General features: G+C 46.0%; 1 protein-coding gene across 1 annotated transcript in view; it reads left to right on the top strand.

Annotated features, from left to right (window-relative positions):
• The window catches only part of pcsk2 (proprotein convertase subtilisin/kexin type 2), a 65581-nt gene extending 54706 nt beyond the window's left edge, over positions 1-10875 (top strand). The window contains exons 11-12 of the mRNA XM_048205933.1: positions 287-514; positions 9721-10875. Coding sequence (XP_048061890.1) covers positions 287-514; positions 9721-10210 — 718 coding nt within the window. The 3' untranslated portion in view covers positions 10211-10875. The remainder of the gene's footprint in view (positions 1-286; positions 515-9720) is intronic.
• The last annotated feature ends 7418 nt before the right edge of the window (positions 10876-18293 follow it).

Raw genomic sequence — 18293 nt, 5'->3', positions numbered from 1 at the left:
TCAGTAAAACAGTGTAGTCAACATCCGCTTCCTCTACCGCTCTGTGCACATTGCTCTTCATCTTGAATCAAGGACTCTTGAGAAACCATATTTGACTGTAAGGGTTTTGTTGTTCCGTTGCTATGTGCTCTTTACAGGAAGCCATTGACTCAACAGAACACATTTATTTTAAAGGAGGCTTGAATGATTCAAGTTTATGACAAACAGCCGTTATCAGAGCAGTTTTTTATTTGTATAGACTTTATTTTGTTTATTTTTATTTGTGTGTGTGTGTGTTTTCCTGTAGTCCAAACTTGACCTGGAGGGACCTGCAGCATCTGACAGTACTCACCTCTAAGAGGAACAAACTGCATGACGAGGTGCATCAGTGGAGGAGGAACGGTGTGGGCCTGGAGTTCAACCATCTGTTCGGCTATGGCGTGTTAGATGCCGGAGGAATGGTCAAACTCGCCCGTGAGTGGAAAACTGTTCCGGAACGATTCCACTGTGTGGCTGGATCTGTGCAAGAGATACAGTGAGTACAGAAAATACACCAGAAAAGCAACCAATAAGACTACAACATATAATGCTGTTTGCAACCATTTTACTTCAGCAATCTGACAGTAATATTTCCAAGTGAACAGGATGATGAAGAACAAATATAGGGTGGGAAATGGCTGGATTGTGAGCATTTCTTTCCAGAAGTGAGTCAAATGGTTGAAAAATAAAAGGGACTGGTGATGTCAGCCGAAAAGAAAAGGCCACAAAGTCGGCACAATTTATTACATTTTGATAAAAGATTATGAATACAAACATTTCGTAATAATATAAGAACACACATTAGTCAGTTTTGTAAACTCTCACCTGTAAATTCATATCTCCTCTTTGCTAGCTTTCCTCCCTAATGTAGTTTTCTGGCATTGTCTATTACAAATATTGTTAACTCTCTGGCTAATTACTTATTTCCTCTTAAGTCGCTTTAGATAAGCGACTTGCATCCACTCATTCAGGTTCATGCTGAGAAGCCAAGACGAGGGCCCCACCATACAGTGGTTGTTCAGGGTTGTGGCAGGGGGGACATAACGTCTCTGTTTCCTCCATCAGGGAATGAAGGCCACATCAGTAACCAAGGAGATCCCTATCTGTCAGTCACTACAAGGTTATGTCGACTGACAAATGGGGTCTCTATGGTAAACGCCACAACCACTGAACTGTGTTATGACTGATGGAGATGCAGATGCTGGCAAGCTGTAGCGTGCCCTATTGGCAACTACTCCCATTGAGTCGTTATCCACCCAGCGCCCCACTTAAGCCCAGAATGATAGTCCTCCACCCCAATGGGATGAAAAGGAGACAGTCGTAGCTGCTGTTCCGTTACATTGTTATTTCACGGGGAGAGCTTCAGTCATGACCAGTGCTATGGAGAGGGATGCTACAGAGGCCACATCCTACCCATAGGGAGAAAAATGTGTAAACATGTGTAAACACACATATGGAAAGACCTCTGTGATACATCCTGTCTAGAGAGGGATGGAGGCAGGGCAGAGCAAAATCTGCCTAGGGAAAGACACGGGTTAACTGACAGGGAAACCGTACTGTAGAAGAATACCTATATGGAATTACCAAGGGGGAATCAAAACACATGGGGCATCTAGCCCAGTACAGGGGCTGACCGAGCGGGTATGTACTCGAGTACTGGGCCTGGCATCAGACGCCTCCGCCGCATCTGACTGCCGAAGGATGCTTGGAGGAAACTCAATCCAGGGTTTGCCAAGTGGGGAACTCAGCTAGAGAGACAAAGCTCTCGTGCCCCCCCTTAGAGGGGAATGGTGCTGCAAGCATGACACCGAGCCAGCCTTCCAGCACATTACCTGTTTGTACCCAAAAACACTGGAAGAAACCAGCTCCACCAGGAGATTGAAGAATCTAACAAAGGTATTAGATGTCTGCCAAAGAGGCACTGTGCGCTAACGCCCAGGAGGAGGCAACACTCTGAGTGATCAATCACAGCTCTCTTTGGGATTGGTTCGCCAAAAACAATGGCATCCGCTATCCAGTGGGCCAACCTCTGTTTGGAGACAGCCTTTACCTTCTGCTGACCTCCAAAGCAGACAAAGAGCTGCTCAGAACTTCTGAAGCTCTGTGTGCGGTCCATGTAAACTCACAGGGCACAAACGGGACACAGCAATGCCAGGGCTGGGTATGCCTCCTCCGGGGGCAGTGCTTGCAAGTTAACCACCCAGTCCCGGAAGGGAGTGGTGGGAACTTTAGGCACATATTTGGGCTCTGGTCTATCAGAGCTCAAAGGGAGCTCTCTGCAAACCAGGTAGGACCAAAGAGACATCCCAGGAGGGGATGTGGTGCAGCCTGGGATTATTTAACCCACTGGTGTCTCTCAGGAACCTGACGACCAGGTCGTGCTTCCCTAGCATCTCAGCAAGGTTCAGCCAGAGATGATCACTGTGCACAATGCCTGGGCTGGGTATACCTCCTCCAGGGGCAGCACTTGCAAGTTCACCACCCAGTCGTGGAAGGGAGTGGTCGGAACTTTAGGCAAGTATGCAGGCTCGGGTCTCAGGATGACATGAGAAGAAGCCGGCCCAAACTCAAGACATGATTTGCTGACTGAAAATGCCTGCGGGTGCCCCACCCTCTGGATGGAAGTGAGCGCAGTCAGGAGTGCTGTCTTTAGGGTCAGGATCTTAAGTTCAACTGACTCCAGCGGCTCAAAGGGAGCTCTCTGCAAACCAGAAAGGACCACAGAGATTATCGGATGGACATCATCTAGTCATCGCATGCAAGACGGAGACGCCTGTCCAGCGGCACTGTAAGCCTTAGCAGCCAGGTTGACGGCACATGACTGGCCATCAACCTGGCTGGCTAGTTGATGGACTGGCCCAGCGGGAATTCTCCCACTGTAATTCTCAGGTCTCAGAGTGTTAACCATGCCCATGGCTCTGCATTTTGCAGAGGCAGCATGGTGGCTAACAGCAAAAGGGACTCCAACCTTCACAATGAAGGAGAGTCGTGACTGCAGTATCGACATGGATCCATCCATGAATGCCATCTCAGCATGGTTTTGCCCCAGACATGCAGTGATCATGGCCGTCAAATGAAGACCGGAAGGAAATATCCACATGCAGAAACACACGGATGGAAAGGCATCTTTAAAAAGATGCTTACTGTCTGAATTTCGCTTAACTGTACACTACTCTATTAGAATGACTAAACCAACTGAATGCGCCCTTTCCATCAGCGTAGAACGATCTCAGTAGCACACTCGTTGCATCGTGATTGGAAGAGCGATCGCTATGCAATCCACTGGCTCCGAAGCAAAAATCTGAATGAGTAGATGTGTGACGGCATCTTATATACCCGTATATACGGGGGAGTGGCTCGACATGCAAATTCCACTCGTCAATTCCATTGGCCGTTTTTCTAAAGCTCAGAGGTGACTGAGGCTCCCAAGTGAGACCCCATTTGTCAGTCGACATAACGTTGTAGTGACTGACAGATGGAGAACTGTGTTACTTGCCGAAAAGAACTGCATATTGTATTTATAGTGTTAATATTATTACATTTATTGGTAACACTTTTCAATAAGGTTTCACATTCATTCCAAAATATGTGCGTCTCTGTGTATGTGTGATAGCTGTAGCTTGATTGTCCGGCTCAGGTCTGACCCCCTCCATACTCTGTGTGATGCCATATTGCATGTGTCAGCCCTCCTGACTCTCCACACTCACTCTGCTACTCTCTGCCTCTCATTCTCACATCTGCTATAATTAGTCCTCTCCCACTCACTGCTGGGCATTGCATGCTATGGCAACAGCCACAATTACACTGAGCTCCTCTGGCGCAGAGAGATTTGTCTCTGTGTATGTGTGTGCTCTTATTTATGTAGGTGTCCTTGTCAAAACCCCCATCGACAAAGCGTCAACCCTCGTATCATAACCATAACACAGGGTTGGTGGGAGTTCTGGCCGAGGCACAATTCAAGAACAGCAATTAAGCAGCGGTAGAGGGAAAGATGTGAGTGAAGGGTAATGAGTAGAGGCATGCAGAGCATTTGCTGTGTGATAAGACCCCCATCCGCACTGGCTAATGAATCCCTCCAAGCGTACAGTATATGATACTAACTATAGAACAAAATGACAAGTGTCACTCTAGCCAGAAAATATCAGGTTTTAATTGTTTTTGCTGGAGTTCCCCAAATGTATGACTGTCTAGGCTAATTCCTATTTCCTCTACAGATAGATAGATAGATAGATAGACAGACAAACGGACAGAGGCCCTGTTTACACCTGGCATTAAGATGTGTTTTTGGTTGATCGGATCACAAGTGGACGCTAAATAGAGGTGTAAACGGGTCTAAACACAGGTCTAAAATGTTTTGAGCTTGTCCACTTTCGATCACTTCCAGAGGTAGTCGAAAACGCATTTGTCCGTATTGCTTTCGTAGTGTGAACGCTCATGTGGTCGAATCCGTTCGAACAGCCACAAAAGACCACCTACTCTCCGCCTACTGACCTAACACATAACCATTATTTGAAGTGCGCTAGCCAGACGTGATTTAAACTTTGTCCACTGAAGACCCAAGTTTAGTTTGAAGATGAGAAATGTACCAAGCACAATATTCTCTCACCATTCCTAATTTCTAACATGCACTTTCAGCGTTTGCCGTGGAAACGAAAGCTGATGCTCTCTGTATGTTTTTTTCATCATATCTGGGAGCATTCATGTTCAAATTGCTTATTTTGAGCTTATTTTGAGAGATAATATCTGGAAAACTCATACATTTACCCATAGACCCTCCCCTTGAAGAAATCAGGACAGGTTGAAAGTGGACCAAAAAAAATAAAAATAAAAATAAAAAATTGATTAAAATACCAGGTGTAAATGGTAGATAGATAGATAGATGGATAGATAGAGGTGACAAAAAATGATACATAAAACTGCATTGCATACTAGGTCTATAGTTTAAAAACAAGTACAAATATATGGTAGATAATCTGTCTGCATTTTCCACATATGGAATGTTGTTTTGTAGGCACGCTGATTACAGTAGTTGTCGCAGTGCTCCCACGAAGCTATGCAGAAAAATAAAAAAATCACAGGCAGCAAATGACACACAGTGTACCACCTTTTTTCCCAGAATGGTAATTAAAAACAAAGCATCAGCTCATGTTATTTCTTGTTTGTGAGCTGTTCTATCTATAACAATGTTCATTAATGATCTCCCCCAAAGTCCCACAGTGCTGTCTCAGTGTCAGCTATAGCTACCAACAGCATTTTTCTTTATAACTTACACTGGCTTCAGGTCATGGCTCAATTTGTTGTCCCAGACAGAGTTCTCTGTTCGCTGATGTGTCTGCTGTTATAAGCAACGCCATTTATTACATTTGCATGTTGTCAGATCACTGCCGAGTTGAGGTATCCTAAATTTGGAAAGAAAATTTGGTGCACACACTCTATTGCGAGATATAAACTCAGAATTGCAGGATATAAACTTGCAATTGTGAGATAAAAAAATCAGAAGCGTAAGGTAAAAGTTAATGCAAGATGTAAACTCAGAAATAAAAATTCCCCTTTTTTATTTTTTATTCTGTGGTGGAAATAAGCTTCCATTAATGAACTGTGTTCTATGTACGTTCTTATGTAAATTGTTGCATTTAATTAATGTAAAAATAGTTACATTCACGATTTATGAATGATGTCCATAATTACAAATTAAATAGTTGCCAACAACCTGATTAACATGAAACGCTTTTGTCCCTAGCTGTATGACATTTATGTGCTAAATAGGTCTTCACAAACACACTGCCTCTCAACGGATCTTACATTTCCTTAGTTTCCTGTGGCTCTTTTAATAACTGCTGTCTCGCCTTTATGCACCAAACACATCCACACCCTTGTGTCCTCTTGTGTGGCCTTCGGATATTTCTATTAACTAGTTTCCCGGGAAACACTAGCCTCTCAAAGACTGATGCACACACAAACACACCCACTAATCTGAGTGCCGTAATGGGCCAGGCTGGGAGACCTGCCTCTGATAATGCCATTACATCCACTTTACGGCCACTCGCTCAAGTCCTCTGCCGTTATCATCGCAGCGGCACAAAACAGCCAGTCAGCAGCGGCGGGCCTTTGTGCTCACGCCACAACAAAGCAAGCCTTATGGAGGCGAAAAAAACCCATCATCTGGCCAAACCAATTGTTGGCACCACGATGGTGTGCCATTGAAAATGAAGGAACATGTAATCATTTTTTTCCCCATGGCCCAGTTTTGCTGCTTGTTTTGAAATGGCAGTTGCTCAGTATGGTAGAACAGTAAGGTTATTTCTGAAATGAAAACAGAAGCTTTGCATTAGAGCTCTAGCTCTGGCACAGATACTAATTTTGGTGTTTATTTATTTGACATTTCTGTAGATGTAGCATAACACATTTGTCTAAGCCTGGTGCCTATCCATTATGGCCAGAGATGGTTTTCACATTATGGTCTTCACATTCATACTTGTTTATTAGCTAATGTTGCTGAATTCATATTAACTCTGTAAATGTCTTTGGGAACATTAATGTGATCTAATAGCAAAGCTCAGATAGAATCTACTGACTTTCTTCTGTACTGATTTATTGGGCAAGTGTGCAGAAGGGTTTAAAATCAGTGTCACTGATTTAAAAAAAAGTTTAAAAAAGTGTCACATGTCTGTCTGTTTTGGACTTTTTGTATTTTGATCAGCTCTTTTGTTCAGTTTCCCACCACTGCTTTGTTTCTATGGTTACCCTTATTGAGTTCATTTGTCCCAGCTGTGTCTGATTAATTATCTTGTTAGCTCCCCTGTTTGTTCTTGTATTTAAACCCTGTGCTTCTCTCAGTTCTCTGTCTGTCCTCGTCATTGTGAAGTTGGTTGTTCTGTTCCCGGTTCCGAGTGTTTTACAGAGTTTTGAGTTTGTTTGAATAAAGAAGCTGCTGCATCAAGATCCTGATTATATTCCTTTGTACTGCAACCTGCGAACGTGACAGATGGGGACCAACAGAAATGGATCTTGCAGCACAAGACATGATCCTGGCTGAGTACCACCTCTGGAGCCTGAGGCAGAATACTCATCCTTTGAAGAGGTATGTGGAGGAGTTCCTTGAGCTTTCCCATCAGGTGAGCTGGCCTGACGCCTCTCTCAGTGTGTGTTTTCATATGGGACTGGATGAGGATACAATTCGGTATAGTGAACCTGCTTGTTATTTCTCTCTAGCCGAGTCTATTAATCTTATTTAAATGGTTCTAATTTTGAAGTTGAAGAAGTTAAGAAAGAAAACTATCTTCCTCATCCAGCCCCATTGAAAACACACGTGGCCTCAACAGCTCACCCCACGCCGGTTCCCTCCACATACCGCTCCAATGGATCGGTCCATTTCTGTCCTCTGGCATTCCCCTGAGCACATAAATGGGTCTCTAAGAGCGCTGAAGTCAGCCTGCCTCCGTCCATCTGCAGGACCAAAAACCACCCAAGTCCTCAGTCCAGCGGTCAAGATGGCCACCATCCCAGAGCCTCGTCCCAAGATGGCCGCCACTCCTGAGCCTCAACCCAAGATGGCCGCCACCACTCCTGAGCCATCTGCCATTATGGCCACCACACTTGTGCCCTTAGGCATTTTGGTCGAGTATGAGTCCGCTCCAGTGTCTGCTCCAGCCCTTGAAAAGAGTCTGGTGATGGCTTCAGCCCCTGACCAGAGTCCGATGATGGCTTCAGCCCCGGACCAGAGTTTGGTGATAGCTTCAGCCCCTGACCAGAGTCTGACGATGGCTTCAGCCCCGGACCAGAGTTTGGTGATAGCTTCAGCCCCTGACCAGAGTCTGGTGATGGCTCCAGTCCCCGAATCTTGTCCAGACTCTGCTCCAGCCTGCGAGTCAGCTCCAGACTCCGCTCCAGCCCAAGAACCCATAGCTCCTCCCAAAATTTTTTGGGGGGTGTGGGGTTGCCGTATACCCTTGGCCATAGTGGCAGAGCCTGGGTTCTGGGCCAAGGCCTTGGAGGCTGCACAGCCATGGCCCCCTGAACTGCCTGATCCGCCTTGGCCTCCCGAGCTCCCGGCTCTGCCCTGGCCTCCTGAGCTCCTGGAGCCACCCTGGAGGCTATCTGACCTGCCGGCACTGCCCTGCTCATAGCCCGTCACCTCCAGGACTTCAAGGTGCCCATCCCCACTCCCCGGTTGGACTCTTATTAGGCATAACTATATTTAATTATATGCACATGCAAACTCGTGAACCCCCTTCGATCCTTGCAGGCCGGGACTGCGCTCGGCCAATCATGGTGGCTGCAGCACCTGTGGTTAAGGACAGACAAGGCGAGGGAAAAGGAGACAGAAGCACGAGTATAGACAGAGACGAGAGAGGGAAAAAAATCTTGATCCGGTTTCTGGACACACTGCCGCTCAGCCCTCAACCCTCAAACAGCTACTGAGAGACTCTTGCTCGCGGTGCAATGCGATGGTACTGGACACTTCTTGTTGGACGACTTGATACTCCCCTGCTGCCTGATGGCCGGCAATGGCTCCTCTGGCTACGGACGCCCAGCAGTGAGCTCCCCATTCCCTTGGTCTGCCTGTTCCTCCCCTATCATGGCAGACCTCAGCAGGCCTGGCCTCCGGCAAATGACAGCAACTCCTTCCTCGCCCCAGAAGCATGGCAGCGAGCTCTCCATCCCACCTGTTGTTCCATCGGTCCAGCACCACCGCCTGAATTGAGGTGTTGAGGGGCTCGGGCAGCGCGATTTGAGCGGTGACCACCAGTGGCTGCCCGACCCCCTCAACACCTCAATCCCTCTTCGCAGAGAGGTCTCTCCGACAGCATGTCCGTCCTCCCTCCCAGGTTTCGGCACCAGTGTAATGAGGTTTGTTAATAAGGGAAGACAAATTTTACAAACTTTAATCATATACCGTAAATAAACGCCCTCTTGTCCTTCACTGTCATCGCTCCTCCTTTTATGCTCCTGGAGCTCCTCTGTGAGAGATACGAGGCCGGTGTGGCACGCAGCTCCGTTCTCATGGCTCTCGGCCCCATCCTGCTTGCTGCAGCATAGTTGTTTCTCACAAGGGAATGCATGTTCTTGGTGTTATTTAAACATCTTTGCAATGTTTTATCCAAATAAAACATCTTTCCTTATCACAAAGTCATCTTATTTTTAAACCCTCCTTATTCCGATATGTAACATCCACCTTTCAGCAACCAATTCCCAATGGATAAAAACCAAGTCCTGTTGTATCCTACATTTTTCAGCCATTAAATATTCATTTAGACTATGAAATATATCAGATTAGGGAAGTAAATCGGTTTTTAATTTTTCAAAATTCACAGAGAGCTGAGAGTACTACACTCTTATCAATAGCAGAATCAATCGATAATCAAATCAAAACCAGAATTGTTTATAAAATGCGTAACATACAAGGGTTGAGATGTAGAACTTTGTGAATCCTACAGAAATCTGCTTCGAGCTCGCCTAAAGGTCCTCCGTGGAATTTTAGCATGTATATCAACCCCTGTTAGCGTGGTGCTGGTGATACAGCAGTGGTTAACATATAGTGCACCTGATAAAATGTCATCTGTTGTCTGTAAACGAGCCAGTTAGACAGTATCTTCCATCGTCGATCATAGCATACAATTTTTTCTTTTGCCTCTGGCTTTCTAGCTGTATTAAATGCAAGTTTTATAATATCTCACTCTCTTGCTCTCTTTCTTTATGCAGTAAAATACAGTCGGGAAACAAACTGGTGCTGAGCATCACAACCGATGCCTGCCAGGGAAAGGACAATTTCGTACGGTATCTGGAGCACGTGCAGGCCGTCATCACCGTCAACGCCAGTCGCCGCGGAGACCTCAACATCAACATGACTTCACCCATGGGGACCAAGTCCATCCTGCTGAGCCGCCGACCCCGGGACGACGATGCCAAGGTGGGCTTCGACAAATGGCCCTTCATGACCACCCACACGTGGGGTGAGGACCCTCGTGGAACCTGGTTGCTGGAGGTGGGTTTCCAAGGAGAAACCCCACAGAGCGGCTTGCTGAAAGAGTGGACCGTCATGCTGCACGGAACACAAAGTGCCCCTTACATAGACCAAGTGGTGAGGGACTACCAGTCCAAACTGGCCATGTCCAAAAAAGAAGAGCTTGAGGAGGAATTAGACGAAGCTGTGGAGAGAAGCTTGAAAAGCCTTTTGAGTAAAAATAACTAGCCATGTGCATGATATCCTCTCTGTATTAGCATATATTCCTAGCCCGTTCTCTCTCGGCTTTCTCTTTTTTCTTGTAATTATTTGATGAATGTCTGATGTGAGTCTCTCATATTAAAGTGTATTCTCTGAATGATACAGTGGCCCTGAAAACTATTCGGACACTTAAGACACACTTAAAAATGTCATTGCACAAAATATCAATGCAAGTGTCTGACAGCACAAGCACATTTTACAAGCAAAACACTTCACAAAAAGAAGTTTATCAGGTTTCAAATGATATCAGTCATTGCAAAAATATATCAGAAAACCTCCAGCATCATTTTGTCTTGGTTTGATATTTTGTCTTTTAACCCAGTGACATTCAAACTTTAAAGTGTGACTCAAGTGTCCAAATGTATGTTTACACCGCTGTATGTCCCAACGGAAAAAAAAAATATTACATCTTACTTTCAATGTTCTTTTTTTTTTTTTTACTCTTTACAGAAATGTATATAAACCAAATATATCTACACTTTATTATGTTCTTGTTTACCCTGCTTTCCCCCACCTCTGCTGTACAGTTTGTGACTGTAAATCATTTTGTGTTGTTCTCCTTAAAGTTTAGTATCTTGCAAACAGAGCAGTGATATTTCTTTCTGTAATATATTAAATATATTTTGCGAGGAGAAGATTAGTTTTTATTATGAAGAGATGGAATGCGAGTCATTATACTGCTTATGGCCAAACAAAGCATATTTCATAGCACTGTCTATATATAATAAATCTATTTAGCTGTTTGTTAAAGCACCTGAGTGATTAAGACAATAATTTTCCCATTGGGTTGGGTGATCTGGGGTGCAATGGTTTAGAGTTGGAGTCTACTTCCAAACTGGTTCCCAAGAGGCTTACGACAAAAACTTTGAACACGGCTCATTCAGAAAGAATTATAAGTAATGTAAAATAAATAGATCCACATAAATAGGTACATTTATTGTTAATAATCAGAATAAACAATTCTTTTTTCTAGGTAATATATTTCATTATCCTAACTGTAGGCTGTTTTTGGTTGCCAAGCAGTGAAGCAAGTTGCTATGTTAACCCTCTGGAGTCTGAGGCTGATTTGGGGCTTGGAGAAGTTTTAACATGCCCTGACATTTGTGCTTTTTTCAGTTGTTCATAAACATATAAATGACAAAAGTGTCATTACACTGTATTCAGCACAAACTAGGCTACAATAATATGTGAGGAACATGTACGTACATGTTTGTATTTTTGAAGGAATAATGTTTATGCATGGTTATTGAAAAAACAAAAAACTTAAGTCACTGAAATAAGGCCAAAAAAAGTATATTAAATCTGTGTTCATAAGACTTCTGGGTATTGGAGGTTGTAGACTAGAGTTTTTGCTTCAGAATTATGTAAAAATTATGCTGCCTACTCCTTCATATAAAACAATAGAGAGATTTAAATTTTCTAAGACACTTTTGGTCAAGAAACACAGTATGCATGGAGGCGTGAATCCTCATGTATAATGGGTGATTCTCACCTGAGAAGACAAAAGAATTGAATAATAATGACCTGAAATGACTTGCATATTAATGAGGCCTTTCAGTCAGGTAGGCTGTGAAAAAACCCTCTGTGATCATGCTGATAACAGGATTAAAGTCCACTCAGGACAAAAAAAAAAACATGATTTTTGTGATCTCATGCATGCACGTATTATTGCACATGATATGAAGAAAATTTTGTATAGGCCTATGTTAATTTACACTACCAGTCAAAAGATTGAACACATTGCCATTATAATGTTTTTAAAAGAAGTCTCAAGTCTCTAACCAAATAATGGTTTTCTATTTTAATATACTTTAAAATATAATGTATTTCTGTGATGCAACACGTCTGAACATTCCTACCTCTAGTGTCAGTTCTCCCAAAAATGAAATTTCTGTCATTAATTACTCACCCTCATGTCATTATACACCCATAAGACCTTTGTTCATATTCAGAACAAAAATAAAGATATTGCTGATGAAATCGTCTCGGGTTACGAGTGTAACCCCTGTTCCCTGAGTAAGGGAACGAGACGCTACGTCAATGACGTGATGGGAACCTTCTGCATTTTGTGTTCATGAAGCACCTCTGTATCCAACCAATGAGAAGACGTGACGTCAGAGGCGGGTGACGTCACGGACCAGGAAACTATAAAGCATACCCAAAAGCAGAGAATGCCAGCTTCTGGAATATGTCTGAAGCAAGCGCTCCAGGTATGAGGGAGGTACGGCAACGTGACGTAGCGTCTCGTTCCCTTACTCAGGGAACAGGGGTTACACTCGTAACCCGAGACGTTCCCTTTCGTGGGAACTATCGACGCTACATCAATGACGTGATGGGAACGCTGTCCCAACTACGCCGTATCTTCAAGTGCCTGGCTGCTATCTTGCAAGACCAAGGAACCTGGAGTAGAACTTATATTAAGATTATAAAATCTGATGAAAGTGTGCTGGGATGACCATCCAGCTGCACCACATATGTCGTCCAGTGACACTCCTGACAAAAGAGCTTTAGAAGCGGCCATACCTCTTGTAGAATGAGCTCTAACGGCTAAGGGACATGGCTGTCCCACTGCTTTATATGCGAGTGAGATGGCCTTGACCACCCACTTGCTCATCCTCTGCTTGGATGCTGGGCCCCCCCTTCTAGGGGACCCGTAACATACAAATAATTGATCTGTTTTTCTCCACAGGGCAGCTCTGTGGGTGTAGGCATCCAGCGCCCTCACAGGGCAAAGCAGATTACGTTTTTCCTGATCCTGGAGGAGGACAGAAAGCCTCCAGTACAATGGGACCTGGGACTCTAGTGGGGACCTTTGGCACATAGCCCGGTCTAGTATGTAAGAAAGCCTTGATCATACCAGGCGCAAATTCCAAACATGATGGAGCGACTGACAGCGCTTGCAAATCACCAATCCTTTTCAAGGAAGAAATTGCTAACAGAAAGACTGTTTTTAGTGTTAGAAATTTATCTGACACTTCTTCTATTGGCTCGAAGGGAGCCTCAGCTAACCCTTGGAGCACAATAGATAAGTCCCAGGTCGGAGCTTTTGTGCGCACCGAAGGCCTCAACCTCAGTGCACCACGGAGGAAGCGTATAACTAGGGGGTCTCGACCCACCGAGGAGCCCCCTACAGGATTATGATAAGCCGAGATGGCTGCGATATATACCTTCAATGTTGAAGGGGTTAAGCCTTCTGAAAACTTTTCCTGAAGGAATTGTAGCACACAGCTAATAGGAGAGTGGACAGGGTCCGTATTACGCTGGCCACACCATGTGGCGAACAGTTTCCATTTATACATATACAGCTTCCTCGTGGAGGGAGCTCTGGAGTGAAGGATGGTCTCCACAACCTCGGTTGGGAGACCAGATTCTATGAGCCTTGCCCCCTCAGAGGCCAGGCCCATAGTTTCCACATTTCTGGGCGGGGATGGAGGATCGTGCCGCCCGCTTGTGACAGGAGATCCTGTCTGAGAGGAAGCTCCATAGGAGAGCCGTGAAGGAGAGATATTAGCCTCGGCCACGTCTGTAGCATAGCATCTAGCCCTAGAGGCGCTGGGTGCTCCAGAGAGTACCACAGAGGGCACTGAGTTGACTCCTCTGTGGCAAATAGATCGACTTGAGCTCAACCATAGACTTTCCATATCAACTCCGCCACCTCGGTGTGGAGTTTCCATTCCCCCGGCCTCGCGCCCTGCCTCGACAGAGCGTCTGCTCCCACATTCAACCGCCCCGGAATATACGCTGCTTTCAATGAAAGGAGTTTCCCCTGGGCCCACAGGAGGATGCGGCTGACCAGATTGCATAGCAGGCGAGACCGCAAACCCCCTTGGTGGTTGATATATGAGACCACCGTGGTGTTGTCCGTGCGGACAAACACATGGTGTCCCCTCAGGTCTGGGAGGAAGTGTTTTAGTGCTAGAAACACCGCCATCATCTCCAGCCGATTTATGTGCCAGGAGAGCTGATGGTCCTCCCAGAGACCCTGAGCTGAGCGACCACTCATGATCGCCCCCCAGCCCGTGAGGGAAGCATCTGTCGTTAGCATTACACGACGACGAGGAGTTCCCAACACGGGTCCTTGGGACAGGAACCAAGGCTTTTTCCACATGACCAGAGCACGAAGGCATCGCCGCGTGACTTTGATCATACGAAAAGGACTTCCCCTCAGGGAAAACCCCTTGGTCCTGAGCCACCACTGTAAGGGTCTCATGTGCAGAAGGCCAAAAGTAACAACGTTGGACGCAGCTGCCATCAGACCCAACAGTCTCTGAAACTGTTTTACAGTGAGTGACTGGCCTAACTTCACCCCGTTCACGGCCCCGAGAATGGAACTCACACGAGAAGGGGTCAATTGCGCCTGCATCGTGGTGGAATCCCAGATTACACCCAGATAATTTGCAACCTGACTCGGGACCAGCACACTCTTTTTGGCATTGAGCCTCAACCCAAGCTTCTTCATGTGTGACAGAACAACATCTCGATGTTGAACTGCTAGACGCTCTGTTTGAGCTAGTATCAACCAATCGTCGATATAGTTCAATACGCGGATGCCCTGGAGTCTCAACGGAGCCAGCGCTGCATCCACGCACTTCGTGAACGTGCGGGGTGATAAAGATAGGCCGAAAGGAAGGACCCTGTATTGGTAAGCTTCGCCCCTGAAAGCAAACCTGAGGAACTTCCTGTGAGAAGGATGGATGGATACATGAAAATAAGCGTCTTTCAGATCTATTGCCACAAACCAGTCCTCGGACCTGATCTGTGGGATAATCTGTTTGAGTGTAAGCATTTTGAACTTCAACTTTTTTACAGATCGATTTAACACACGTAAATCTATGATCGGACGCAACCCTCCATCCTTCTTTGGAACAATGAAGTAGCGGCTGTAAAAGCCTGACATTTTCCCCCCTCGGAGGATCGGTGGAGACCGCTGCGCCCTGACGCACACTGGGTGGCAGGGTTGGCAGGACGGCCTCCTGAGGGCACCGGGGTAGAACGGGCGCCCGAGATGATAACTGAATTACCCCGGAGGGGACTGCCCTCAAAGGTCCCAAATGACTGGCGTCAGGACCTTTTCTTGGAAGCCTTCCGGGAGATAATGACGGTCCTCAGATCCGCCCTACTCCGGAAGGCTTCGCCTGTGCTGACCGCCCCGGTCCCCAAGCTTTCTGCGGGGGAGCCCGGGTGGCCACACTGGCTTTCTGCTGCGCCCTGTGCGCCGAGAAGCTGGCTATCGGCCGAGACTGCTCCCGCCCAGCAGTCTCGGGGGGATGAGAGCGACGGGGGAGAAGCCTTTGAAACGCCGCTGACTGTTTGCGTGTCTCCTGGAACCTGTCGACGACAGATGTTACTGCGTCGCCGAACAGGCCAGCAGGAGACAGCGGCGCGTCCATCAGGACGTTTTTATCCTTCTCTTTTATATCGGATAAATTAAGCCATAGATGCCTCTCCGTGGCCACCAGGGCTGCCATAGAACGGCCGATTGATTTGGCCGTCTCCTTGGTGGCCCGGAGAGCTAGATCTGTCGCCTTTCTGAGTTCATGTATGGCTTCAAATTATGCTTCCCCGCTCTCATCTGTTTCCCCCAGCAGGTCGGCTTGGTAAGCCTGCAAGATAGACATTGTATGCAGGCATGCCGCCGCCTGACCTGCCGCCGAATAAGCCTTGCCCACTAAGCTGGAGGTTGTTTTTAATGGCTTAGTGGGCAACGTCAGGGTCTTAAGGGACGACGCAGGCATCGTCCCATAGCCGTGGTGTGTCAGCCCCATGATGTTACTGTATAATGACGTTTGGGGGCTGTAAACACGGTATTGTACTGGTCTCTTCCACGACCTCGACACCTCGGTGTGGAGGTCGGGAAAGAACGGCAGACCCCGACGCTGGGGTAGTGACCGTGCTGGAAGAAATCTTTCATCGAGGTTGCTCTTAGGCTGAGTTTCACTTTTCTCTGCGGGCCAGTCTATTTTTAACTTTTCAACTGCCCGGGTCACTACCTCCAAAAGCTCCTCGTACGCTGGAGATGAGGATGGCGGTCCCTCATCTCCTTCTCCGACACCCTCCACATCAACCTCCTTGGAGGAAGATATGTTGAGTGCCGGTATCTCTCTCCGGGGGGAAGAAACCGCAGCGCGTGCTTCCGCCACCAGAGGAGAGACACTGGGTCTAGCAGGTAAGGGGAGCGATAGGGCAGAGCCCGTCTCTCCCCCCTCTGCTAAATCCATTTGTGAACCCCACGAGTGCAGCCTTCACCGTGCCTCAGCAGCAGCGGGACCGGACCCGCGGGGAACACTCGCCGCGGCGCCCTCCTCAAAGAGCGCCCGGCGTGAACGCAGCACTCTGAGAGTGAGCCTCTCGCAATGTACACAGACAGCTCCCTCGAGAGCTGCCTGTGCATGCTCAACTCCCAGGCATTTTACACACATTTCATGTGTATCCCCGTCCGTAATGAAGCGCGGACAGGGAGGAGCACACTTTGTAAATTTCTGCTGCTTTTCCGCCATTTATATATACAGCTATGGAAAAAATTAAGAGACCACTTAACATTGATTTCTGAACTTGGAGTGGTCTCTTAATTTTTTCCATAGCTGTATATTTGTCTTATTTTGTGTTATGAAACTCATGTCCTTGGACGAAGAGATCAGTGTGTGCAATGTGTGCAGGGACAAACAACAGTAAATAAGACAGACAAGATACAGATAGCGCTTGCTGAAGACAACAGAAGCTGGCGTTCTCTGCTTTTGGGTATGCTTTATAGTTTCCTGGTCCGTGACGTCACCCGCCTCTAACGTCACGTCTTCTCATTGGTTGGATACAGAGGTGCTTCACGAACACAAAATGCAGAAGGTTCCCATCACGTCATTGACGTAGCGTCGATAGTTCCCACGAAAGGGAACCGAGGGTTTCTAAACTACATATAGGCAGCAAGATCACTGCACCTTTTGAGGTCCAGAAAGGTAGTAAAGACAACCTTAAAGGATTAGTCCACTTTCAAATAAAATTTTCCTGATAATTTACTCACCTCCATGCCAAGATCTCATTTTCTAAAAAAAAAAAATTATAAAAACTTAAAAAACGCTATTCAACTTATGGAATAAACACGGCACCAGTTCCATTTTTTCCGTAAGTACATTTTTCTCGAATGTTTTCATCAAAAACCTTAATTTCTTTTTGACTGAAGAAAGAAGGACATGGACATTTTGGATGACATGGGGGTGAGTAAATTATCAGGAACATTTTATTTGAAAGTGGACTAATCCTTTAATGTTATGAAATGGTCAGAATACATTTTGTGCACAAAAACAAAAAAAAAAAATAACGACTTTATTCAACAATTTCTTCTCTCCCCTGTCATTCTCCTACGCAGTTGATGTAGTGAACACAGTGCAGCTCTTCTGTGATTACGTCCGAGCGGCGGTTCTGTATTGGCTGAAGCTATACATGTGAGGAGTACGGCTTATGTGTGTGATTCTAACGTAGGAGCCAGCCAATAATGAGTCCGCGTTTGGACATAAACATGGAAGCGCTGCACTGTGTTCACAATGTCAACTGCATAGGAGAATGATTTGTGTTCCGAAGATGAACGAAGGTCTTACGGGTTTGGAACAACATGAGGGTGAGTAATTAATGACAGAATTTTCATTTTTGAGTGAACTAACCCTCTAATGTACATTTGTAGTCGCAGGTGTGTTTATAGGCATTGTACCTGGCTTATTTGAATTTAAAACTAGTTACTAATTATCTTGTAAACTGGTATGAACATCTCTGGCAAAAAAGTGCATTGTGCCCAAGTCAGAGGCCTCCTTTGAATTCTGAATGTGATACTTCAGTATTTTCTCTCTCTTGCTCTCTGGACCTTGGATAGTAGATTATGCAGAGGTCACGTCTGTATCCCGCAAGGTCAGTTTAATGAAAAATGGATGAGTTTCATTTTGCAACTGGCTCACGCAGAGAAGCAACCTCACACAGAGGAGTGAAAGAGATAGACTGCTGGTTTTGAACTAACTGAACCCTGTTAAGGTCTGTTGTTAATAGTATACAGTTACTCCAGTGTTTC

This window comes from Megalobrama amblycephala, linkage group LG10, assembly GCF_018812025.1.
Source record: "Megalobrama amblycephala isolate DHTTF-2021 linkage group LG10, ASM1881202v1, whole genome shotgun sequence".
Classification (NCBI taxonomy): Eukaryota; Metazoa; Chordata; class Actinopteri; order Cypriniformes; family Xenocyprididae; genus Megalobrama; species Megalobrama amblycephala.
This window is presented reverse-complemented; position numbering and strand designations above follow the sequence as displayed.